Genomic DNA, 22,747 nt, shown 5'->3' on the forward strand with positions numbered 1-22,747 from the left:
ATTACTCACTTGGCTGCACTCAGCTGGTGTCTGGGCTGGACTGGAAAGTCCAAGAAGGCTTCACTCACGTGTCTGACTCCGCAGTGCTCCTCCACGTGGTGCTCTCTTTCTTAACATGTTTAGCTTGCCTTCCTTGCAGCATCGTGGACTTCCAAGAGGGGGTTTTCCAAGCAGTGAAGGCAGAAGCTGCAGATCTCTTAAGGCTCAGCCACAGAAGTTACACAGCATCTCCTACCCTACTCTCGTTTGGTAAAGACAAGTCACGAGGCTAGCCCAAAGGAAAGGAGCAGGGAAGTGTTTACTTCTCAAAGAGAGTGGTGGCAAAGGATGCATAGCTATCTTTAGTCCACCGTGGCTCATTAGGAGATTATACAATTAGGATGCATAGAACCAGCTTTCTGCCAAGATTTCCTTCACCATCCAAGAAGTTAATAAGAATTTAGAGGGCAAGGATGATTTGCAAAAATTTCTGAAAATTTGAATATCGTTAAATCAACAGTTAGTTCCAAACCTGCCAAGTTCATGGAGAGATTTGTAAAGAAGGACCAACTGGCAGCTGAATGAAATTACTGGCTGAAATCATTGTTTCAAAAAAGGGCTTGCAATATTTTAAAGAAATAGTTTTTTCTGAAAATTAGATGTGCTCATTATAGAAATTTCAAGCAATTGTAAAAAATACAAATAAGAAAGCAACAAAGCATCTAAACTTTCCCCATGCAGGAAAAAACCCAGCGTTAACATTTGGTGAGTATCATTTTAGGTGTCTCTCTATTCTTATGCCCACTTAGGAGGATGGCTGGCTATCTGGTTGGCCGACTCAATAGACAGGTAGATAGAAAACTGATAGATAAAAAATTATGACATCATAATATACATGTTATTTTAACAAAATTTTAAAACTGAGTTTACTTGAATTTAAAAGAAGAAAAATAAAATCAAAAAGAAGGAAGTAAAAACTTTGAGCTATTAATTTTAGAGCTATTATTTCCTGAAAGATTATGTGAAGATTATGGGAAAAATATGAACACCATCAAGAAGTTGGATTTATATCAACTTATGTGAAAATTTCAGACAGTATCAGTTGTTCCCTACTACGAAAGTTGAAGTGGTTAATACTCCAATGCTGTATCCTACACCACTTCCCTCACCTCCTGATTCTTGTGGTTTATAATTTTGACTTTGTAAAATTTACATTCTGTTCTTCTAATGTAATTCCCACAGGTGTTAGTTCTGCATTTAAATAAGTTCACTGATAACCATGGTTTCTGTGGTTCTGAATTCTTCATTCTGATTCACCTTTGGTTGGATGAATTTTGTCTTTTTTCCCCCAAAAAAGGGTTTATGGGGACTATATTCTGCAAATTCTGTCATGTTTGAGAATGTCTACTTGTTGACTTTGTAACAACAGGTACAATGTTAACATAAATATCTTTCCAGACATTTTTGTATTATGTTCTGTTATGGAATGATGCTATTGAGAATCAGCCCCATTTTTTCCTCCCTTATGTATTTATTTATTTCTTTTTTCATTCCAATGCCTGCATACTTCTTTCCATGTCTGGAAGTTCAATAACTTTGCCTGGATAGGTCTTGTTGATAATAATTCTGTGTCATTTTTTCCAACTATGTTATATGTCCCTTTGATCATAACATTCAGGTCTTTCATTGATTTAAGGAAAAAGTCCTATATTATATCTCTGAATGCTTTTTACACACTGCACCTCTATTTACATTTTGTTGTTGTTCCATTTGTTGGGTTCTTTTCTTTAGGAGCACTGGTTATCCTTATGTCGTATTATCTTTGTGTGTCCTCCTTGTCTATCATCTTCTAATTGCTTGAATAAATTTTTCTCTCTGCATTGTTTATTATCACCTCAAGCCTTTACTTCATGCCGTTGGCTTGCTTTTCAGGTCTGTCTGTTCTATTCCCAGCTGCTTCTAATTTATCTATTAGACCTGCGCTAGTGGTGTTTTGGCCTCAATTTATTTCCTTAACTCTACAGTCTCATTTTCTATCTCATTCTGCTGTTCTAACATCTCATCTTTGAGCTTCTGCTTTAGTGGTTACATATACTTGTTAAAGTCCTTTACAGTGAAAAGTATTTGTAAGAAAATTGCTTCTATTCTAAGGGTTGTGTTTTCTTTTTGACTTGGTTCTTCAACAGTCTTATGCATGTTCTGTTACTTTCTTCTTCCATTGTTGTTGTTATTGTAGCATGTTAGTATAGTTGCTATGACATTTGTTTTCATCTTGCTCATTCTTTTTTTTCTCTTTCTTTTTTCTTTTGAGGAAGATTAGCCCTGAGATAACTACTGCCAATCTTCCTCTTTTTGCTGAGGAAGACTGGCCCTGAGCTCACATCCATGCACATCTTCCTCTACTTTATATGTGGGACGCCTACCACAGCATGGCTTTTGCCAAGCGGTGCCATGTCCGCACCCGGGATCCGAACTGGTGAACCCTGGGCCGCCGAGAAGCGGAATGTGCGAACATAACTGCTGCTCCACTGGGCCGGCCCCTCATCTTGCTCATTCTTAACATAGGGTGTTTATTTAAATGTTAATATTTCTTCAGATATAATGTGGTTGAATTTTCCTTGATATTCTGCCTTATTTGAGGTCAGTTAATTTTCTCCCTTTAGGCTGCTACTATTTATTGTATTCACTTTTCTAGAGGCTGAAGGTGTAGGGGTGGGGGAAGCGAAGGGAGTAGACTCCTGGCACCTGAGTCATGCCCTTAATGCAGGACTGTTCTTTATTCTGAATTTTCATTAAATGTCCTATACTGGAACATATTCCACGAAACTAAGGGTTACCCACCTTCTGACCTTGGTGGATCTCCCAGTTCAGCCCAGTGTCCTGAAATATAACAAAATCTGGTGATCCTTCTTCCTTTTGCTGAAATGTTTTGTTGGGGCTCCTGTTCTTGCTGGTTTTCCATTGCTTTTCCTTAGGCTGGCTTCTCACCACCCCAGTTTGCTTCTCCCCAAATAAAAGGGTACTAGTCAGAATTTTGAGGATTGTGTTCACTCGCCCTTTTTCTTCAGGACTGCTTCCGTGGGGTGGGGTGGGGTGGGGTGGGGTTAGAAGCCACTTAATGCTATCAGAAAATAGAATACATTCTTTTTTTCCCTGCCTGTAACCTTTCGAAGTTTTTAGTTAAGGGTTTTTGTCATTCCTTTGTTTTATTGTTGTTGGTAAATTTTTGGCTCACTCTTTGCTTTTTCATTTCTCTCTTTCTCTGAGGAATAAAATTGGTGGGAAAATTCAGGGTTTACTGTAAATTCAGATACAACCGAAGTGATTAACACCATATATGATTCAGGATCACTATTCATCTACAGTATTCATTTTCACGACTTTCTGTAATTATCTAAAACTCCTTTGATAGTTTTTGATAGACATAAAGAATTTTACATATTAGGTAGGTAAAAACCCGAGTTGACAGTAAGAGAAACCTTCTATTTTTGCATTGAATGACAGAAAAATTCAGCAGAAAACAACTGCCTAATGATAGAGTTATAGACAGGATTATACTTACTCCAAGGCTTGTCTCAAGTTGAGTGGGTAAAAAATAGGTCTTCGTTGAGCTCCCTTGGCAGAAAATTTTCTGTATCCGTAGCTTCTGTTATCACCAAGTGCTGGTGCTAGGCAGAATTCTAAGGTGGCCCAGAGATTCAGTACACAAGGAAGGTATATATCACTCCTTCCCCTTGAATGTCAGTGGGCCTGAACTAATCAAGTGAGCCCTTTTCAAAAGGGTTGCAGGATCAGGGAGATTGTGAGCTACAGCAGATGCTCTCCTGCTGGCCTTGAAGATGTAACCTTCATGAATTCTACAGTTAAAGGAACTGAATTCTGCTGACAACCACCTGTGCGTGGAAGAGTGCTCTGAGCCTCATATGACCTCCGCCCTGGCCGACACCTTGATTTCAGCCTGGTGAGACCCTGAGTAGAGAACCCAGTTGAGCTGTGTCCAGACTTTTGACCTACAGAACTGTGAGGACACTTAGAGTATTGGTGCTATTTCAAGCCACTAAATTGTAGTCATTAATTATGTAGCAACAGTAAACTAATGCAGTATATGAATTTTTTAGAAGTACTTTTAAATTTAAGTGATTGCTTTATTTTAATTGTCTGATTCTCTCTCTAAGGGGAAACTCTCATTTCTTGTTTTATAATTTATTTTCACAAAGAGGAGGCTTTTGTTGTTCTGTTCCAAATTTTGTTGAATTTCATTGCTATTTCTTCCCCCCCTCCCCCTTCTGCCCACTTTCTTCCTTGATAATGAGGTCAGAGTGGGGAATTTAGACTGTTTACTGGTCCTGACTATAATTATAGCTTGGAAACACTGATGAAAATGGTTTAAAAGCATACCAGAATGCCATTATAACAATGGCTTTAGAGAACAGGTCAACGTCTAGGTTAATGGCAAGTGGTAAGTCCAGTGTGGTTTTTAAACTTGACTTTTAATTTTTAAAAATAAAATTACTGATACACGTTCAGAACATTGCACAAATCATAACTGCACAGCTCATTTAATTTCTGCAAAGTGAACCTCCCTATGTAACACACCCAGATAAAGAAATGGAACATTTCCAGAACTCCAGATTTTCCTCAAACACCCTGCTACCCTTTAACATTTCCTCTCCCTATAAGGTCGTCGCTATTCTGGTTTCTGTCACCATAGGTTAGTTTTGCCTGTTTTTGAACAGTACGTTCTCTTTTGTTTTCGGCTTCTTTAGCTCAATATTATGTTTGTGAGCCTCATCCATGTTTATGCATTAAGCAGTAGTTGGTTCATTCTGGTTGTTTTGGAGAATTCCACTGTATAAATATAGTACAAGTTATGCACCCATTCTACCATGGTAGCAGTGTACTCATTTTGTTCTTGTAGAATGGGTTGGTTTCATTTGGAGTTATCTTATTTTAGTGCTGCTATGAACATTCTTGTATGTGCATTTTGATATTTTCCTGACTGTTCATTGTCTACTTAGAAGAAGTGCTGGGTCCTAGAATACATCTCTATACCTATATCTATCTATCGATATATATATCCAGCTTTAGTAGATATTAAGAAATAGTTTCTGCAGATAGTTACTGCATCAATTTATACTCCCACCAACAGTGTATGATTTACAGTTGTTCCATATCTTCACAAAACACTTGCCATTAAAGTTTTTATTACTATCATCATCATCATCATTATTTTTAAGCATTCTGATGAGAGTTGGTGATATCTCATTGTGATTTTAATTTGCATTTGCCTGATGACTCATGATGTTTAACATCTTCTCATGTGTTTATTGAAGGCCAGTAATTTTCAAACTTTGGGTCATGATCCATTATTGGGTCATGAAATTAACTTAGTGCATTATGAGAAGCATTTGAAAAGTCTGAAGTAGAATAACATACAATAGAAGAGAGTGAATTGCAAGTTGTAATGGTAAGTATGGTATTGTGAAACTTTTGTTTCAATTTCATTATATGTAAGCATACACATATCTATATCTCTATACTACATATGTATGTACACACATGTATGGCTCAATTTCTTATTTATGTACGTAAATATATGTATTTGTACTAAGTGACTGTGGAAAATATATTTCTTAATGTGAGAAATATTTATTCTTACTTCTTCTTGTCAGAAAAGTTTGCAAAACCCTGTTGTGTATCATGCATTTTTTTTTTAAATCTACAGCTTGATTAAGACATAAAAACTGCGCTTACCTCATTTGCATTTAGCACAGTCCTGGGAGATAGAACTAATAGCCGAGACAATGGAAACATGACTCAAGATGATTTTGTTAGGCCAAACTGGAAGCAAACCATCAATCTGAAGTATATAAAGTAGAAGTAAAGTCCTTCATAGATGAGGGGAAAGTCCTTGGAATTGAACGGGGGCTGGCCGCTCTGACGGTGGGCCGTGGGATGAAGAACCACAACAGTCAGTCCTAAATACAAAGCCCTGGCTCTCCAGACCTGCTCGAAAGGCAGTCTGGATGGTGGCCCAGGAATCCATGTGTTTCAAAAGCTTCTCAGTGGTTCTGATAATTGGACACCTTTGGGGACCACTGACACGGGCTGGAGATTCCAGTGGGTTTCACCTACTGTACGGGAGGAAGTCTCCTGGAAGAGGTTTTCTGAGTGAGCACAGCTTTTTTAAGCCCAACACTCCAAAAACCACTGTATTTCAGGGAAATTCTACTCGGTTTCTTTTACCCTCTAAACTGCTGTGCTATAGCAACAAAACTCAAGAGAAGCCATTGAATTAAAGAGCCGTTATCTACAGTTTCTATACAGTTAGAGAGGAAGACAGGCAGCAGGGTTAATTTGCTTTCTAATCCCTCTCTATGCAGATTGCAACTCGCTAATCCTCTTTTCCTTCAACCCCTACTTTATTGGAACCCCTAATGTGAGTTGCATGCATTTCCCAATTATATAATACTTTGGTGTCTTTATCTCTGAGATTTATTGTATTTTAACATTTGTATGCATTTTAAAGTTAAATTCTGAAGGCTTTATAAGCACCCCGCTTTCTAATTAACAGGGAGCATAAAATGTAAGTGTGACAAATATTAACCATGCATATTAGGGAATGTTCAGAAGCAATCTAGGTTGCTTTTTTCTTTTCTCTCCTTCAAAGGTAAGGTTTATATTATACAAGATTTGGAAGGACAAATGTATAATTTGGACAAACACTTCCCTGAATACTAATATTACTTTATATAGTAATTATGGGATTTTAAATGCCACTGAGTTCTGTTTCCTTTGTGTAAATTTATGGATGTAATAAAACACTTTTGACAAGCTAATCAAATAGAAACAATCTAAGATTTAATTATCAGCTTTTTAAAGATTTTATGAACCAGATAGTCTCTTGCCAAAATCACTTAGGTGACTTAGGAATAAAGAATCCTCTTAAATCTTTTATTTTGTTATTAAAATTAAAATGGCAGTATTTTTTTTACATTCTCACAGATTGAAGAAAATTAAGCAATAAAAAAGTAAAAGGAAAATTTAGAAACTACTCAAATCTCTACAACTCAGATAAAATTCCTATTAATATTTTGGTAGATATTCTTCTAGACATCTCAGTATACACACAAGCACATGCACTCTCAGAAACACCTAGTTGTACATAAAAAGATTAATACAATATATGACACTATTGCTTCTCCTTTTTTTAAATTATCAAACGTTTATTGAATTGGATTGAAATAAGCAGCTAACATGATCACTATGAGGTTAGAATTGTTTTTTTTCTTTCTTTTTTGTGAAGAAGATTGGCCCTGCAGTAACATCTGTGCCAATCTTCCTCTATTTTATGTGGGACACTGCCACAGCATGGCTTGGTGAGCAGTGCTAGGTCTGTGCCCAGGATCCAAACTGGCGAACCCCAGGCTGCCAAAGCAGAGTGGACAAATTTAACCACTATGCCCCTGGGGTGGCCCCTCTATTACTTGTCTTTGAGGACTAGACATTGTTTTCTATCCACTTCTCTGTTGTTTTCATGTCAATAAATAGATATGTGCATCTTAATTTTTAATGGTTACATGATATATTTTATACTATACTTTAGTCTCCTGTTGATGTTTAGATTGCATCTTTTTTTCCCTCCGTTATGTGTTCAGTTAACATCCTTGCACGTTAGTCATTTTGCACCTGTACAATTATCTTTTTAGGACGGAGTCATTGAAGTCTGATTGCTGGTCCAAAAGGTCAGTGCTGAAGTATGTTAATTACCAAACGATCCTCCAAAAGTGTTACCTCATTTGAAACTCCCACCAGCAAAATGATAGAGTGCCTGTTTTTTCACACTTTCCCAATATTGCATTTTGTCTTTCTTAAACATTGACAGATGATCAAAAATTTGTCATTGCTTAAAAATTTGCATCTCTTTGATTATTAATAAAGTTGTACATATTTCCAAGTGCTTTTGGATATTCTTATTTCTTCTTTGGTTAATTGCTTCAATATTTTTATTGGGATTGGTTATCTTTTTCTCATTAACGTGTAGGAGATCTGTCAATATTGGGATATGGTTATTTGGACTCCAGATTTGTCATTTGACTTTTAACTCTGCACATAGTGATTTTTAAATTAAATTGAATGTCATTTTGTAATTTGTTTTTGTGCTTAAATTTTCATCAAACATTTATCAGTATGTCATTTTGTAGTTTCAGACATTTGTATCATGGTTAAGAATGGCCTTTGTCCCTCAGGATTACAGAAATCCTCACCTGTATTTCCTCATAGTAGTCTGGGTTAATGTTTTTACATGATAATCTTTGTTTCATCTGGGATTTATTTTTGAATACAGAGAAAGACAAGCCAGTTTTATTTTCACCCCAATTGCTAGCCAGTTGTCAGACTTCATGAATATTTGACCTTTTACTACTGACTTAAAATGACTCTTAAATTTTCTTATATTGAATTCCTTTACATGTTTGAATCTGTTTCTGAGACCTGTTGCATGGATGTCTCTATTTCTGAATAATTATTATTGAGTTTTTATTTCTTTGGCTTTATATTATTTTTTATAGGATAACTATCCCTTCATTTTTCTTCTTTTTCAGATTTTCTGTCTATTTTTGCATATTTACTTGATGAATTTAAAAATCATTTGGTCAAACTAGCAAAAGCCCTGCTTGGGTTTTCAACTGGAGTTGTATAATATTTTTAGATTAATTGATGGAAAATTAGCACTTTTAGAATACTAGGTTTTCTTATTTTAAAAAAAGGTTCTTTGTTTCCCCCATGGAATCAAGCATTTTCTTAGGTCTCTCAGTAGCATTTTATGTCTTTTTCATATAGGCCTTGGCCGTGATAAAATAGTTTCCAAGATATCTTAATTTTTTGATTGTTGCAGTGAATGGAATTATTTTCTTCCATAATATTTTCTAATTGTTAATTTCTTAAAAAACCTATTGACTTTTGTTTATTTATTTTATTTCCAGACACTTTAATGAGCACTCATATTTTTTTCTAATCATCTTTTGATTAATTTTAGCCTTCAAAAATCTCACCAAGTTCTACCCAGGAGACTAAAGAAGTAAATATAACTACTTTACTATAGAACATGACTTGAGACCATTAAAGAATGGAGCCTAAAATAGGACAGTTTATGGAATATAATTTGTATATCAGGAAGGACCGAATATGGACCAATTCATCACTGAAATGTAATATGGGCCAGACTAAGTATATTAGAATGAATAAGCATGCTGTTCTTACAAGATTATTTAATATTCTGAGATGAACTTTGGTACTCAATCTCTCAGGATTAATCTTTGTGAATTCTATAATATTTGTGTGAACAAGAGAAAGGCTGTATTTAATTAAGCCTGAAAACATAAATCTCTGTTTCAGTAAGGAAAATGTCAAGGAATCGAATGGAAAACTGAACTGACTTTTTCAAGAATAGTTTACCAGCGTGTGAATTCCAGGCTTGCTAATTTTTGCATACCTCCACAAATAAAATATAACTTCTTTTCTTGTCATGAGTAATCCTTCCTCCTTCCAGCAAGCACCTATTGGTCTAACTACCCAGCATCCCCACGCCCCCATAAGTAGGTGTAAAGTGGTCTGACATTGCCATCTGGTGGCCACCTGGGGAACTGTGTGAACTAACCTCGCTCCTGTTGGACGTCCAGTCTGGGTTGGTGTCTTGGAAGCCAGATCCAGGCTTGGGAACAAGTAATTTATACTCCTGGCTACAGGCAAAGAGAGAAGATAATCAAAGTCCAAGTCTTGGCAAAGGCTGCCTGGGGGAGCTGGGAACCAAGGAAGGAGCCAGAAGGCTACGTCCACAGGAGGTGGGAGAGAGCAAAGGCTAGGTCCAAAAGGAGAGAGCTGCTAAGGAGTTCCAGCAAGAAAAGCTTGGTGAGAGCTCCTGAACCAAAGCAAAGAGAGGGAGACTTTAAAAAAAAATTTTTTTAAGAGAACCTCTGCATTCAACCTCAGAACAGGGATCAGCTTTATTGTGGGCTTCCAGTCAGTTCCAACCCTTTCTTCACCGGGGTTCCTCATCTACATTTTTCCTTTCCTTTTCTTAAATTGTTTTCCTCATAGCTTAAAACTCAGGTAATTGCAGATAATTCCACAGAAGGTAAAGCTTACATCATACTTCCCTTCTCTCGTTCTCTTTTCCGTTTCCGCTCTTTCTTCCTCCTCCTCCTCCCTTGCTCCCTCTCTTCTTTCTACCTCCTTCTCTCTTTTCCCTTCCTTTTCAGCCCTTATTCTTGCATTCTCTGGAAGACGTCTCCCCTTCTTGTCCTTCACTCTATTTGGGAGCCAAAACATAATTGTAATTACAGCTGATAAACCTAAGGCTAGTGCCCTCCGGTCAGCTTCCTCCAGGAAAAAGGAAGGCAGAGGCTGTGAAATAAGGATCATTGCTACCAACACCTGACTCCTTGGGCGGGATCAGGAGTCCCTTCAGCATTACCTTGAGGCTCAGTGCTCCCATCCAGCCCCTACATGATGTCCCCCTGTGCCTGCATTCAAGATTTTTGTCTCTTTTCTTCTCTGCCATATCCCCAACATTTAATCAGCACCTGGCATATAGAAGGAGCTCTATTAATATTTTTCAAGGGAATGAATAAATATTCTCAACGAATAAGCAAATCTGGCTTATTCCTTTTTACTCTATTTCAGTTTTGCCTTGTAGTAAAAGTTGCAGAGATGCTAATTTTCATTATGAAAGCATGATTTTCGACTTTTGTGGGATAATTTAAGCATAGCACAGGAGGATATTTCAAGCACAAAAATATATTTTTTAAAAATTCCAACCTACCAACTGGCAGACTTTCAGAAAATAGCCTCTTGTTAAGCTAGGGACTCTCTGTACCTTTTCGTGTTTCAAGAGTGTATCTTTTATATACATAAATGAAGTAAAAAACCGACAAAATGACCAGCTTTTACCTGTCTTGGCTTCTTAAGTGCTCTTTGCATCCTCCCCAAAATAGAAACTAAGACTGTTAAATACAGAGGAGATAACAGCTTTGGAAAGCTGAAAACTATTAAGCATTTGGAAAACATCTTGCTGTATACGTTTTCTCTGTTGGCTGAGTCTCTTTTGCATTACAAATCCTTGATAACACAGACGGAGAAATATTTATTCTCTCTATAGAACTAAGCACAGAAACAAATGGGTTTATTTAATATTTTTCAGAGTTGTGCCCTTTCTTATGATCCTTCTCAAGATAGGAGAGACGAGGCAGGCTGTTTTTAGTTTATAGATTGTTCCTCTGACATTCCTGTTGTGTGAGAAGTTTCTGGGGGTAAAAAAATCATCACTTGCTACTTTCCATTCCCAAACCCTAGGGTTTCCTAAATATCTCCCCAAACTGTGTAATCTTAAAGAAATGCTTTCACTATAGTGCACATGGGAAGTTAAAATGAATTAGAAGCTGGCCTGAATTAAGACAACCAAGGAGATGAGTGGGTGTGTAACATCAGAGTGTGGTCGACCTTGGTTAATTTGTGAGGATGTGTCACAACATCCCACGTCAGGCTTGACATTTTATTCCTGGCGGATTTCAGTGGCAGTGTCATGGGAGAGGGCAAATGTTTACTCTCTAGGTCACTGACTACGTGGAATATGAGAAGCTACAAGGTATGAAAAGACTAGTGTTATAGGCAGAGGGCTCTTAGACTGAATTGTGGCGGTGCCTCCAGCTGACTGTGTGACTCAGAATAAAATTGGTAACGTCTCAGAGCCTTGGTTTACCTTTCTGCAAAATGCGAATAAGGATGCCTAGGTAGAGGGCTGTGGGTGAGGCTTGGAACTACCAGGTATAAAGCTCAGCGTCTGGCTGCTGCCACTTCCTGGTTGATCAGTGTGATCACAGTAGTCCCATGTTCTTCTGTTTTTCTCCTAGGTACCTTGGGATCACGAGGCCGCTAACGTACCCTGTGAGGCAGAATGGGAAATGCATGGCGAAGATGATCCTCTCCGTCTGGCTTCTTTCCGCCTCCATCACTTTACCCCCGCTCTTCGGATGGGCTCAGAATGTCAACGATGACAAGGTGTGCTTGATCAGCCAGGATTTTGGCTACACGATTTACTCCACCGCAGTGGCATTTTATATCCCCATGTCCGTCATGCTTTTCATGTACTACCAGATTTACAAGGCCGCCAGGAAGAGCGCCGCCAAACACAAGTTCCCCGGCTTCCCTCGCCTGGAGGAGCCGGAGAGCATCATCGCCCTGAACGGCATGGTGAAGCTCCAGAAGGAGGTGGAGGAGTGTGCAAACCTTTCGAGACTGCTCAAACACGAAAGGAAAAACATCTCCATCTTTAAGAGGGAACAGAAAGCAGCCACCACCCTGGGGATCATCGTCGGGGCCTTCACCGTGTGCTGGCTGCCGTTTTTCCTCCTCTCGACAGCCAGACCCTTCATCTGTGGCACTGCCTGCAGTTGCATCCCGCTGTGGGTGGAGCGGACATTTCTGTGGCTGGGCTATGCAAACTCTCTCATTAACCCTTTTATATATGCCTTCTTCAACCGGGACCTGAGGACCACCTATCGCAGCCTGCTCCAGTGCCAATACCGGAACATCAACCGGAAGCTCTCCGCTGCCGGCATGCATGAGGCTCTGAAGCTTGCTGAGAGGCCGGAGAGACCCGAGTTTGTGCTGTAAGGTCATTTATCACCATTTTCCTTTTATCCCCCCAACCCTTTCATGGAACTTCTTGAAATGTATTGCAGAAAGCTTCCTGAATCAGTGGCTAGCTTCTTTTCTACTAAGCACATCAGATTTGAATTCAGAATGCTATGGACTCCAGTCCTCCATCCAGTAGAATTCCAAAAGCCAGAGATAGGTACGTGGTTGGATTGGAAGCTGACACAGGTTTGCTGGTGAATTGCAGTTGATGTGATTGATGACAAAGGAAGTGATGTTTCCTGTCCTTTCTCCATAAATAACATCCAAATTGTGTCCTTATATCTCCACTTCTTGTAACATTATCTTTTTCATTGCTATTACTCTTATATCCGGTGAAACTTTTTTGATGACCTCATCCTTCACCGATAAATTCTTTTGAAAAAGGAAGCAAATCCACACAGGCTAGAAGGAAGCAGCCTGGGACAAAGGGGAGTCGTTCGTGTGGGGAGATGCCAGGATGAGGCAAAGACTTGAAAAGTACGGAGATTTCAGGAAGTGCTGTCCCTCTTTTTTAGGAGTTGAGAACTGATAGATAGATCATTGTTGAGTTTGCTTAGGAGGCATTAGTGACTTTCCAAGTGACTGCAATAGGATGTTGGGATCTGGAAAAGGATGGCAAAGGGCCAATGGGGATAAGGAAATGGACGTTTCACCTGTAACCCGTATGTTAATGAATTTGGCATTGTACAAGAGACAGTGAGTAATTACAGTCGTTAGCAGGTCAAATCAAGATTTTGCTTTAAATTTGAGGTAGAGGTGACATCTTCATGTTTGAAAGCTGTGGGGAAAGAAACTGAAGTGAGAAGATGGAAGGTGCTGGTGAGAGAGAAAGCAACTTAGTGTTGCACATGAGAGAGGAGGAGATTGCTCTTCCCTGAACCTGGCAGGAGGGAATAGATCAGAGAACGCAGACCACTCTAGCTGAAAAGGACCTTTCAGTCATCTTGTCCAAGCCCTTCATTTGACAGAAGAGTCAACTGAGACCTGGAGAGTGAGATGTCCCACGGTGAGCTAGTGGCATCACCAGGTCTAGATCCCACATCATCTGAATCTTACATCTATACCTTTTTCATATATTAGACTTCTTTGTGTATAATACATGTGGCAAAGGGCACCTCTATGCTCCCAGCTATCTCAGGGGAACAGCCCTGCTCAAGGAGGGTAACAGAGTGCCCTCATGGATTACAGTAGACTCCAGAGGCTCCAAACCTCAGACACTCTCCAGATGACTCTGGAAACCTCTAGGAACTCAGCCTGTTCTCTAACTTCACTAGAATGAAGCAAGCAGAAACATCCCTAACAGAGATTAGGGAAACCAGAGATCAACATTCTTGTCCTAGGAACTCAAAATTGTAGGACTACAGATATGCTAATTCTTGACCTGAGTGTAACTTTCACAGGTATTCATTTTCACTTTTATTATATATACTCTTTTATTATATATATACTCTTTTGTACATATGAAATTGTTCACAATAAAAAACTCAAAAACATTTTTTAAAAGAATGCAATTTTTGGTTCTGGAATATGCACTAGGAGCGATCTGTCTTCCCAGGGATCTTTCCAGGACTGTAACATTCTTATTGAATTGACCGCAAGTGTTTGCCCCCCAGATTCTAAATCCCTTCTGGGAAGGAGCTGTGTCTCAGTCAGATTTCTAGTTGCAGAATCTAGTACAGTTCCTGATACATAAGAGAAGATAAATGTAACTAATAATCGCTAACAATTATTGAACATCTACTACATGCTATACATCTTTCTACCTGGAAAGTAGGTGCTTCTAGCATCCCCAGTTTTCAGAAGAATAACTGAGGCTCAGGGCCATAAAGGACCTTACCCAGGATCACATGGCCCCTAAGTGGTGAATGCGGTATGAATCACCCCCATGCATGTGCTCTTAACCATGTGCAACACTACCTGTCGGCTGATTTCATTCTGTAGGCAGCGAAGAGCTATTGAATGTTTTTGAGCTGGGCATTGTAGCCATCAGCTCTCTAAGAAGACAATTAGAAAAACTTGTCAATAGAAGTAAGTTAAGTTTCTTAGACGCACTGCAGCGTGGAAGGGCAACTCCTTGACAGAGTCTTGGTAGTTTCTCAGATGGAGGAAAGAAGGAAAGGATATTGATAGAGCTGCAGGGCTTGGGCTGGGTGATGTTAAGGTGGGGAGCCCGTGAGGACTGGGCAGAGTTTATGACACTATAGCTTTGCATCGGTGGGGACGGCTAAGTGAGGGCCTTGAAGCCAGTATTAATGAGCAAACTACTAGTCTTGATAAGTAAGCTATTTTAGTCGGTGTGCAGTCTCATCTTTTGGAAGCAACTATTTCCTGGAACACATAGCTCAGTTATTTTGCCTAGTCCAAAAGTTGTTTAGCACAGGAACAGGAAAGCATATTGGTTTCAGTTCTCAGGTGTAACGCGCTGAGAGAGCTGTTTGAGGAAAGTCTCGCTGGCAGCAGTGAGAAGGGTAGAGAAAGTAGAAAGCCTGGTGACAGGAGGTCTAGTTAAGCAGCCAGTATAGAAACTAGGGAAGGGCACATGAGGTCTTGAACTAGAAAATACCACTATGTTTGTATGCCTCCTACACAGTCAAGAACTGGAGAATATTTTATTGATTATTTTAGCTAATAATTCACACATAATTCACAAAATGCTAATTTTTTAAACGTCACACAAAGAGGTTTTCCAGTTTAAAATAGTAATCCACATTTATTGAAGATCCACTCCCAGGCACTATGCTGAGCACTCTCTGTGAATTTTATCACTTCATCCTTAAAATTTTATGAGAGGTTGGTTTTCTTCATCTCCATTCCCAAGATGACAAAACAAGGGCCTGGGGAGCTCAAATAATTTTCCCAAAGTCTTACCTGTAGGGACTATTAGAGCTGGATTTGAGGCCAGGATTTGAGGAAATCTGTGTTCAAAAGGACTTTTCACTTCCTTGCTACTGTGTCTTTTATAAAAGTAAATTAACATTATGTCTAAGGATATTTGCCTCTGTGTCTGCAGCTAGTGTGGAGGCTTGGGTATTATTTTCCTGTTGTCTAAGACAGGGGTCAGTGTCCTTTTACTGTGAAGGGCCAGACAGTAATATTTTAGGCTTTGCTAGCCAGAGGTCTCTACTGAAACTACTCATCTCTGCCTTTGTAGTGAGAAAGCAGTCAGACACAAGTAACCAAATGAGTATGGTGGTGTACCAATAAAACTTTATTTACAAAATCAGGCGGCCAACTGGATTTGGCCCACCAGTCATGGTTTTCTGTCCCCTAGTCTAAGAAAATGACGATCCCTTCAGTAAGTCTCTCTTTATTTGAATTTTATAATTATTTTATTTATAACTATAGAATATTAAAGTCATTTGGGATGATTGGCCTAAATATTCATTAACTTTAAGAAATTTCTAATGAGAGAGTTGGAATAGCTGCTGTTTTTAACTTCTATATCAGGCAGGTTTCTAGTCAGTTGCAGTGTGGGAAGACTCTTTTTTAAACTCTTGTTTGTAACTGTGGCATGCATTGAGAAGGATACAGAAAATACGTGATGTCTTTCCTGTCCTAGTGCAGATATTTCTGTTGGACAGACCTCGCATAAACACACACATATGCACTGTGACCCTTTTTTTATAAGAACAAAGGAAAGGTGGAGACAGGAAAAGCTCTAGGACTCAAAGGAGAGGAAAATAACTGACAGCTTACCCTAACCCTGGTCTGGGAAGACTTCCTGAAGGATATGGGCTCAAGTATGTCTATGAAGGCGGTCAAAGCATTTATAACTGAAGGAGAGTAGCAATGGCATTCCAGGTGAAGGGGACATTTTATGTAGAGGCACCAGTGTGGGACCTTATGCAAAGGACAGTCTGGCTGAAGCTAAGCATTGGTGTCGGGGAAGATATGGTGATCACAAGTTAAGGTAGAATGACATTGAATTATGAAGAGTTTTTCCATTCTAGCCTCAGGAAATTGGGATTTTAGGGTAGAAAAGTAATTCTCAACCAGGGGTGATTTTGCCCCCAGGGGACATTTGACAATGTCTGGAGACATTTTTGGTTTTCACAACTCGGAGAGGGGAGGACCTACTGGCATCTAGTGGGTAGAGGCCAGGGATGCTGCTAAATATCCTGTAATACACAGGCAGGCCCCCACAACAAAGAATTACCCAGGCTGAAATGTCTACAGTGCGAAAGTTAAGAAACCCTGGTGTGGACAATAGTAAGCCATTGATGGAATCTCTGCAATTCGGAGAATGGAATCATGAAAGCGATGAAGAATGATTCAGTGGCACCATGTGGGATGAATCAGAAGGTAGAGGCTGGAAGTAAAGAGTCTCTTCATTGGCTTGTTTTCTCTAGAAACATTTGAGGGCCTACTATATATGAGGCATGGTGTGAAGCACATCAGGGAATAGAAAGATGAATAAGTGACAGTCCTTGCCTCTGGAAGCTCACAGTCCAGTGGGCTGGGGGGACTGTAGACATGGTAGTGGTCTCTAGTAAAAGACTAGTGACCAGAACGCCCCACATAGTCCACACTCTGCACAGTTGCGGTTAAATAAACACCAGTTGGATAATCCAGAACAACTCATAACTCTACTGGAGTCTCTGGAGAAATGACCTGGCATCCAATCCATAGTTCACGGCAAAACTTAGAACCCTTTGCTCCCCACACCTACCTCTCTAGTGCTCATACCTCCTGGGCCAGCCTGGAGACTCGGAGCTCCTCCCACTCATCTCTCTAGCCCTTTCCTCCCCTTCCTCCTGCTTGGGTTCTAGTCACTTTTACTTTTGCCCCTACCTCTGCCTTCTTAGGTCTATTTTTTCTCCTACATAATAGTTTTCTACCTTTCCTGTGTAAATGATCTTCTAGACTGTGTATTGCCAGTTCCAAATATTTACCCATTTCTTCCCATTTTCTTGATCAGCATAACAAGAGGCTCAGGAGTCCAGCAGGTGCTTAGGAATCTTCCTCGGGGTAGGGAGTGAATAGAGAGAAAAGGCTATGAATACTTCACTGGCAATTTTAATTCACTACACTAAATAATAATCTTTGTCACCTTTTCACAAGTATTCAAATACTGGCAATATAAAACCAAGGGTGATAATGTGGTATAAGCAAGGATTCTTCCTTTTCTTTTTAATTTGGTGACCATTTATGGATTTACTTTGAATTGGCATAAATTGCTTTTTTTTTTTGAGGAAGATTAGCCCTGAGCTAACTACTGCCAATCCTCCTCTTTTTGCTGAGGAAGACTGGCCCTGAGCTAACATCCACACCCATCTTCCTCTACTTTATATGTGAGATGCCTACCACAGCATGGCTTGACACACGGTGCCATGTCCACACCCGGGATCCGAACCGGCGAACCCTGGGCCCCCGAAACAGAACGTGCACACTTAACCGCTGCGCCACTGGGCTGGCCCCTAAATTGCTTTTAAGTGTGACATTTTGACCACTTTTGTTCTTCGATACCAATATCGTGAACAATATGGAAAAGTGGTTTCTAAAATGCATCCATGTAAAAGAATTGCATGAGATTGTTTTGGGGTAGCTCTTCCTTTCCCTCTCCCTTCTTCTCCTTGCTGGTCCTATTGTCTTTCTCTTCAAAGAGCCCCTAAAGATCCCTGTCCAGTGCCGTGGTGAGTGGGAGCACAGTGAACTTGGGTTCCCGCCATGAGGTCTGTCGACATCCCGCTGCAGCGTTTGTGCTGAAGCTTTAGACTTCAGGGTGACTTTACCTTTTCTTTATGGAAACAAGTGATTAAAAAAACGAAAACGAAATGGGTCCCAGTGGGAATTGGGATGAGGCATGAGGGCCCCTGAAGCCCTGGTATCTGCGGTGGGATGTTGCCTAAAGAGGAAAACGAACAGAAAGTTTACTATTTCATGGATTTTTTTCACCCACAGTAGCATTTTCCTCATCAGGAGCTAGCTGGAATTCAGCACCTTATTTTTATTAAATCATCAGATAGTAGTAATAATAGCTTTTTTCCTTCATGCTTTGCATTTGCCTGCATTTTAACTTTGCAGCGTCTCTAAAGTAGGAAAGGCAGGCAACTGATCTCTCTTGCCTTTTCCAATGTTTTTTGTTTTCTTAGGAGGTAGTAAATACACATAGCATAAAATTAAATCAAGCATACAGATGGGTATACAAGAAAAATAAGCCTTGGGGGTATGTCTTAGGGGGAAAATATCCACGGTGGAAATCACAAAGGAGGTAATATTTGGGGTGGGTCTTGAGCAAAGGGTAGGATTTTAATAAGAAGGCATGGCAGAGGTGGAAGTGGGAGTGGGGCTACTCAAAGCAGAGGGGATGTATGGACAGAGGGGCACAGATGTGGATGGAGATAGATCCGGAACCTGGGGCAGGCCTTCAGCAGTACCTGGAAGCTGGGTGGATTGCGATCATCATGGAGGGCCAGGTGGGCAATGTGGGTGAGGGGAGAGATGAATGCTTTTGAGCAGGAGTGAGGTCAGGATTGCTGTGTAAATAGGGGCTCACAATAGGAGGAGAGAGATGGGTTAGGAGACCAACGTGAAAGTGAGGTCTCCTGTCAGGATGGCCCACAATAGGAAGGTGGCCTTGAGACTAGGAAAGAGTCCAAAGAAGTCCAGGTGTTTGGAAGTTGACTAGCTGGTGGGTGGTGAGGAAAGGGAGGCTTTGGAGATGGTGCTATGCCTTGAGGCCTGGAAGCATTCGGTACAGTTCATGAACTGATGTGAGCAGAGCAGTGCTGGGCTGCAGAGGAAGTGCAGTCTCTTCTCGGTGCTGAGAAGAGGCAGAGGCCCCAGGCTAAGAATAAGAGTGGAGCACCAGTGGGGCCACAACCTGTTTGCAGTGTCCACTCCCAGAGACCCAGAGCCGGGGGTCTGAGCTGAAGCACGATGCTTCTCTTCAAGTGCCATCATGTAAGGTGAGGGACAAAGCGAGAGTGGTGTCTTATGGAGAAACTGATCCTGTCACCAGGAAAAGGCATCCGTCGGGTCTTGATAGCTAAGTGAGAGGGGCTCTTTCGATGGGATGCCGGGGCGGGGGGCGAAGGCTGGGGCACAGTGCCAGGCCCCAGAAACTCATAGACGTAGCTCTCAAGCACATGGATGTAGCTTGGTAAGTCGAGTCCTGTGAAGGTACAGAGTTAGGGAGTGTGGATCTGGGGGGAATGTGGCCCTACACCAGGGAGAGAGAGACTTTTCCTCAGCCGTTGGCCAAGACTTCTCTATGACTCATGGCTCTTCTGTGAAGCTGGGAGGAAGGAAGTGATGGAGGAGGGGTTTCCTGCTCTGCACACACGGTTTGCTATAATGCACCCTCCTAGATTTGAAGGGGAGAACACTTCTCATGAGTAGTCATCATTGTTCTTTTGAAGTAGGGCAAGTGCAGTAGTATTTTGCAAGCATTTTTGAGACGTGAGCCATTTTTGGCTACAGCTGTATTATGAAAGTGAATTTCTACATGGATTATCTGGGTCTGATTTGCAAATATATTAAGGCCCTGGCAACTTACAGAAGCTATAAAATTTATGAAAAGAGCCACAGCACTTTTTCTTTCCATTTAGAGATGTTCATAACCCCTTAGAAGACGCAAATGATTCAAATTACTGAATGCTATAAAAATTAAATCCACCTACCACAAAAAGAAACTTCGCATTTATGGTTCTGCTAAATCATTTTCTTGTCTCCTCTCTCTCTCTCTTTATAGACAAAACTCTGACTACTGTAGAAAAAAAAGTCATGACTCATGATGAAAAGTGGAATAATGGAGACGAAATAAAAAAGGCGAGACAGGTGGAAACGGGACGAATCATTCGCTGAGACTACGGAACGGAACTCGGCTTCTGTCCTTTCTTGGGATGGCTAAAACGTGACAAGCAGGGTGATCTGTCGTACAAAGTGTATTAGGAGGGAGATGGTGACCTCTCCTTTTTTTCTGTGGATCCGTGCTATTGTGTGCAAATGAAAATAGTTCTCGGTTTGAGACAGCCAGGTCAGCCCAGCCGTAAGCGCACCTGCAGAACTGAGTTCCAGAAAGGAAACGGTTTCTGGGGCTTTGCTTATGTCTGAGTCCAGGGAAGTGGAAGAAACTTCCAATGCACACTTCCCATGCTTCTGAGTGGAAGCATTGTGGTGGATATTCAGGAATCGTTCATGAGACAGAATGTCTCTTGTTGTAGGACAGAAGGGAGGGTGTTTTTCCAAGCAAACCGCGGTAAGCCTAGTGGCGAATATGTTGCATGTCCATGTTAGAAAACAGAATCCCGTCATCAGCTAATACAAATGATTTCCCAGAGTAGTGTCTGTTTAAAGCTTCTGTCAAACAGTTTGGCTTTTTTGCAGGGTCCCTGTGACTTCCCCAACAACGCACTTTCTTTGTTAAGTTACTTCTTGTTATGGTCAAACTCAGGAACAGATCTCAGGATGGAGAGAATCATAAAACCAGAAGAAAGCTTTTTCTCGCACTCACACTTCTTCTGAGGGGTCCTGAGAGGCGAGGAGGATTCCTTCTGGGAGGATTTTTACTTGGGCAGAGAGCGAGTGCTACCTAACTGCACTGTACATTAACGTGATTACTGGCACAGAACTTTTGACTGTCGTTTACCTGTGGGTGCAGTGGGCCCACGGGCTGGTCCGTAAGTGTGTGTTTTTTGTATGGACGTATGGGAATAGTGGTGTTTCCATGAAAGGTTGTGATGCTTCTGGAGATGGAGCATCAACATATTAATTCTCTTTGAGCAGCTTTGTATGAAACTGAATTGGGTGAATCCGAGGTTACCTGGGCCTCTGCTGGGAAACGCTCCAGAATACCATTCTGTTCCTTCTAGAGGATTTGTTTGTGTGTTCTCTGTATCTTAAATCAAATGTGTGCCTGGCCAATTCTGTTCTTCTCCCGTCTCCCTCTCCAAAGTGGTAGATATTAAGGGCAGGTAAGGAAACAGAAAAGGTCCCTTTGCAGACAGTATTTTTTTAAGAAATGGTACTGTGATACATATGCGCGAAAGAGATAGAAAGACATTAGAGCAGAAAAGAATACCTCTAAGGGGAAAAAAAAGAATACAAACCTTCATTTGATAAAAGAGAACTGAAAGAGAATGTTATTTTCCTACAATAAAGGTAGCTGTTCTCTCGCAGGACAATGTGGAATTCCGACGTGGATTATGGATTTCTTTCAACTGTCGCTGACATTGCTTCTTACAAGACACAGGGGAGGGGCTGCCTGTCCTGGACGGGGAGGTGGGCACTGTCCTGGCAGACAAAGCTTGTACAAATTCCTGAACCGCAGATTTGCTAAAGTGACTGTATATACTTAGATTCATAATTTAAATGATTAATTCTGGTCAGATAAATGTTGTTAAATTTGGAACTGTTTTATTACATTACATCAAATAAAGTTTATTTATAGCTGTAATAAAGCAACTTCAGTAATGATTTTTAATTGAAGGTCTTATGTCATAAGTGTTGCTGTATAGAGAATAGCAGAAGGGCAAGCTGTATATATTTGCTGAAAACTTAACAGGTAGTTAAGACAGTTCTGTGATTAATTGCGTTTCACTGTGAGGATTCATCCATTTTGTAACTTTTTGTTTTTAAGAATGACTGTTCAGCCCTTGATTTGATTAATGAGCATTTACTGGGCTTCTGCCACATTCAACACTGTGGGCATCAAGAAAAAAATGGGTAAAGCAAGTCCTTAGTTTTGAGGAGCTTGCCACCAGATAGAAGGCAGACATTTCTCAGATTGTCACCATAGAGTGTAGTAAGTGCTATAGCACTTTGCAGGGCGTGACATCTTTCTTTCTTGTAGTATAACACAGGGCAGTATGGTTAATTAGATGGATGAAGGTTTTCAAACGTCTCTAATTTTTTTAGGACCTTATATTCAAATTAGCTCTTTATCCTGCCTGCCTTGAACACCTGAGTATTGAACTCGCTGCTTCATTCTGGCTACGGGGGCTGGACGCTGACCACTGTGCATTACATGTATGGCAGCCAGACGAAAGGAAAAGGGAGGCATTGAGGGAGAATGAGAAAAACATCAAAATGTCAGACAATTTATACTATTTCACATATGGCATATTTTGTG

At 40.5% G+C, this 22,747-nt stretch overlaps 1 protein-coding gene across 2 annotated transcripts in view; it reads left to right on the forward strand.

The window, feature by feature from the left end:
* Positions 1 to 22,076, forward strand: part of HTR7 (5-hydroxytryptamine receptor 7) — an 80,004-nt gene extending 57,928 nt beyond the window's left edge. Inside the window, exons 2-3 of one of the 2 annotated variants that reach the window (XM_023642865.2) lie at positions 11,889 to 12,647; positions 20,369 to 22,076. In XM_023642865.2, the coding sequence (XP_023498633.1) occupies positions 11,889 to 12,647; positions 20,369 to 20,411 (802 nt within the window). In that variant the 3' untranslated portion in view covers positions 20,412 to 22,076. Of the gene's footprint in view, positions 1 to 11,888; positions 12,653 to 20,368 lie in introns of both variants that reach the window. The other variant, XM_023642870.2, reaches the window with a different exon arrangement.
* Positions 22,077 to 22,747: the final 671 nt, after the last annotated feature.

This window comes from Equus caballus, chromosome 1 (assembly GCF_041296265.1).
Source record: "Equus caballus isolate H_3958 breed thoroughbred chromosome 1, TB-T2T, whole genome shotgun sequence".
In the NCBI taxonomy this organism is placed as follows: Eukaryota; Metazoa; Chordata; class Mammalia; order Perissodactyla; family Equidae; genus Equus; species Equus caballus.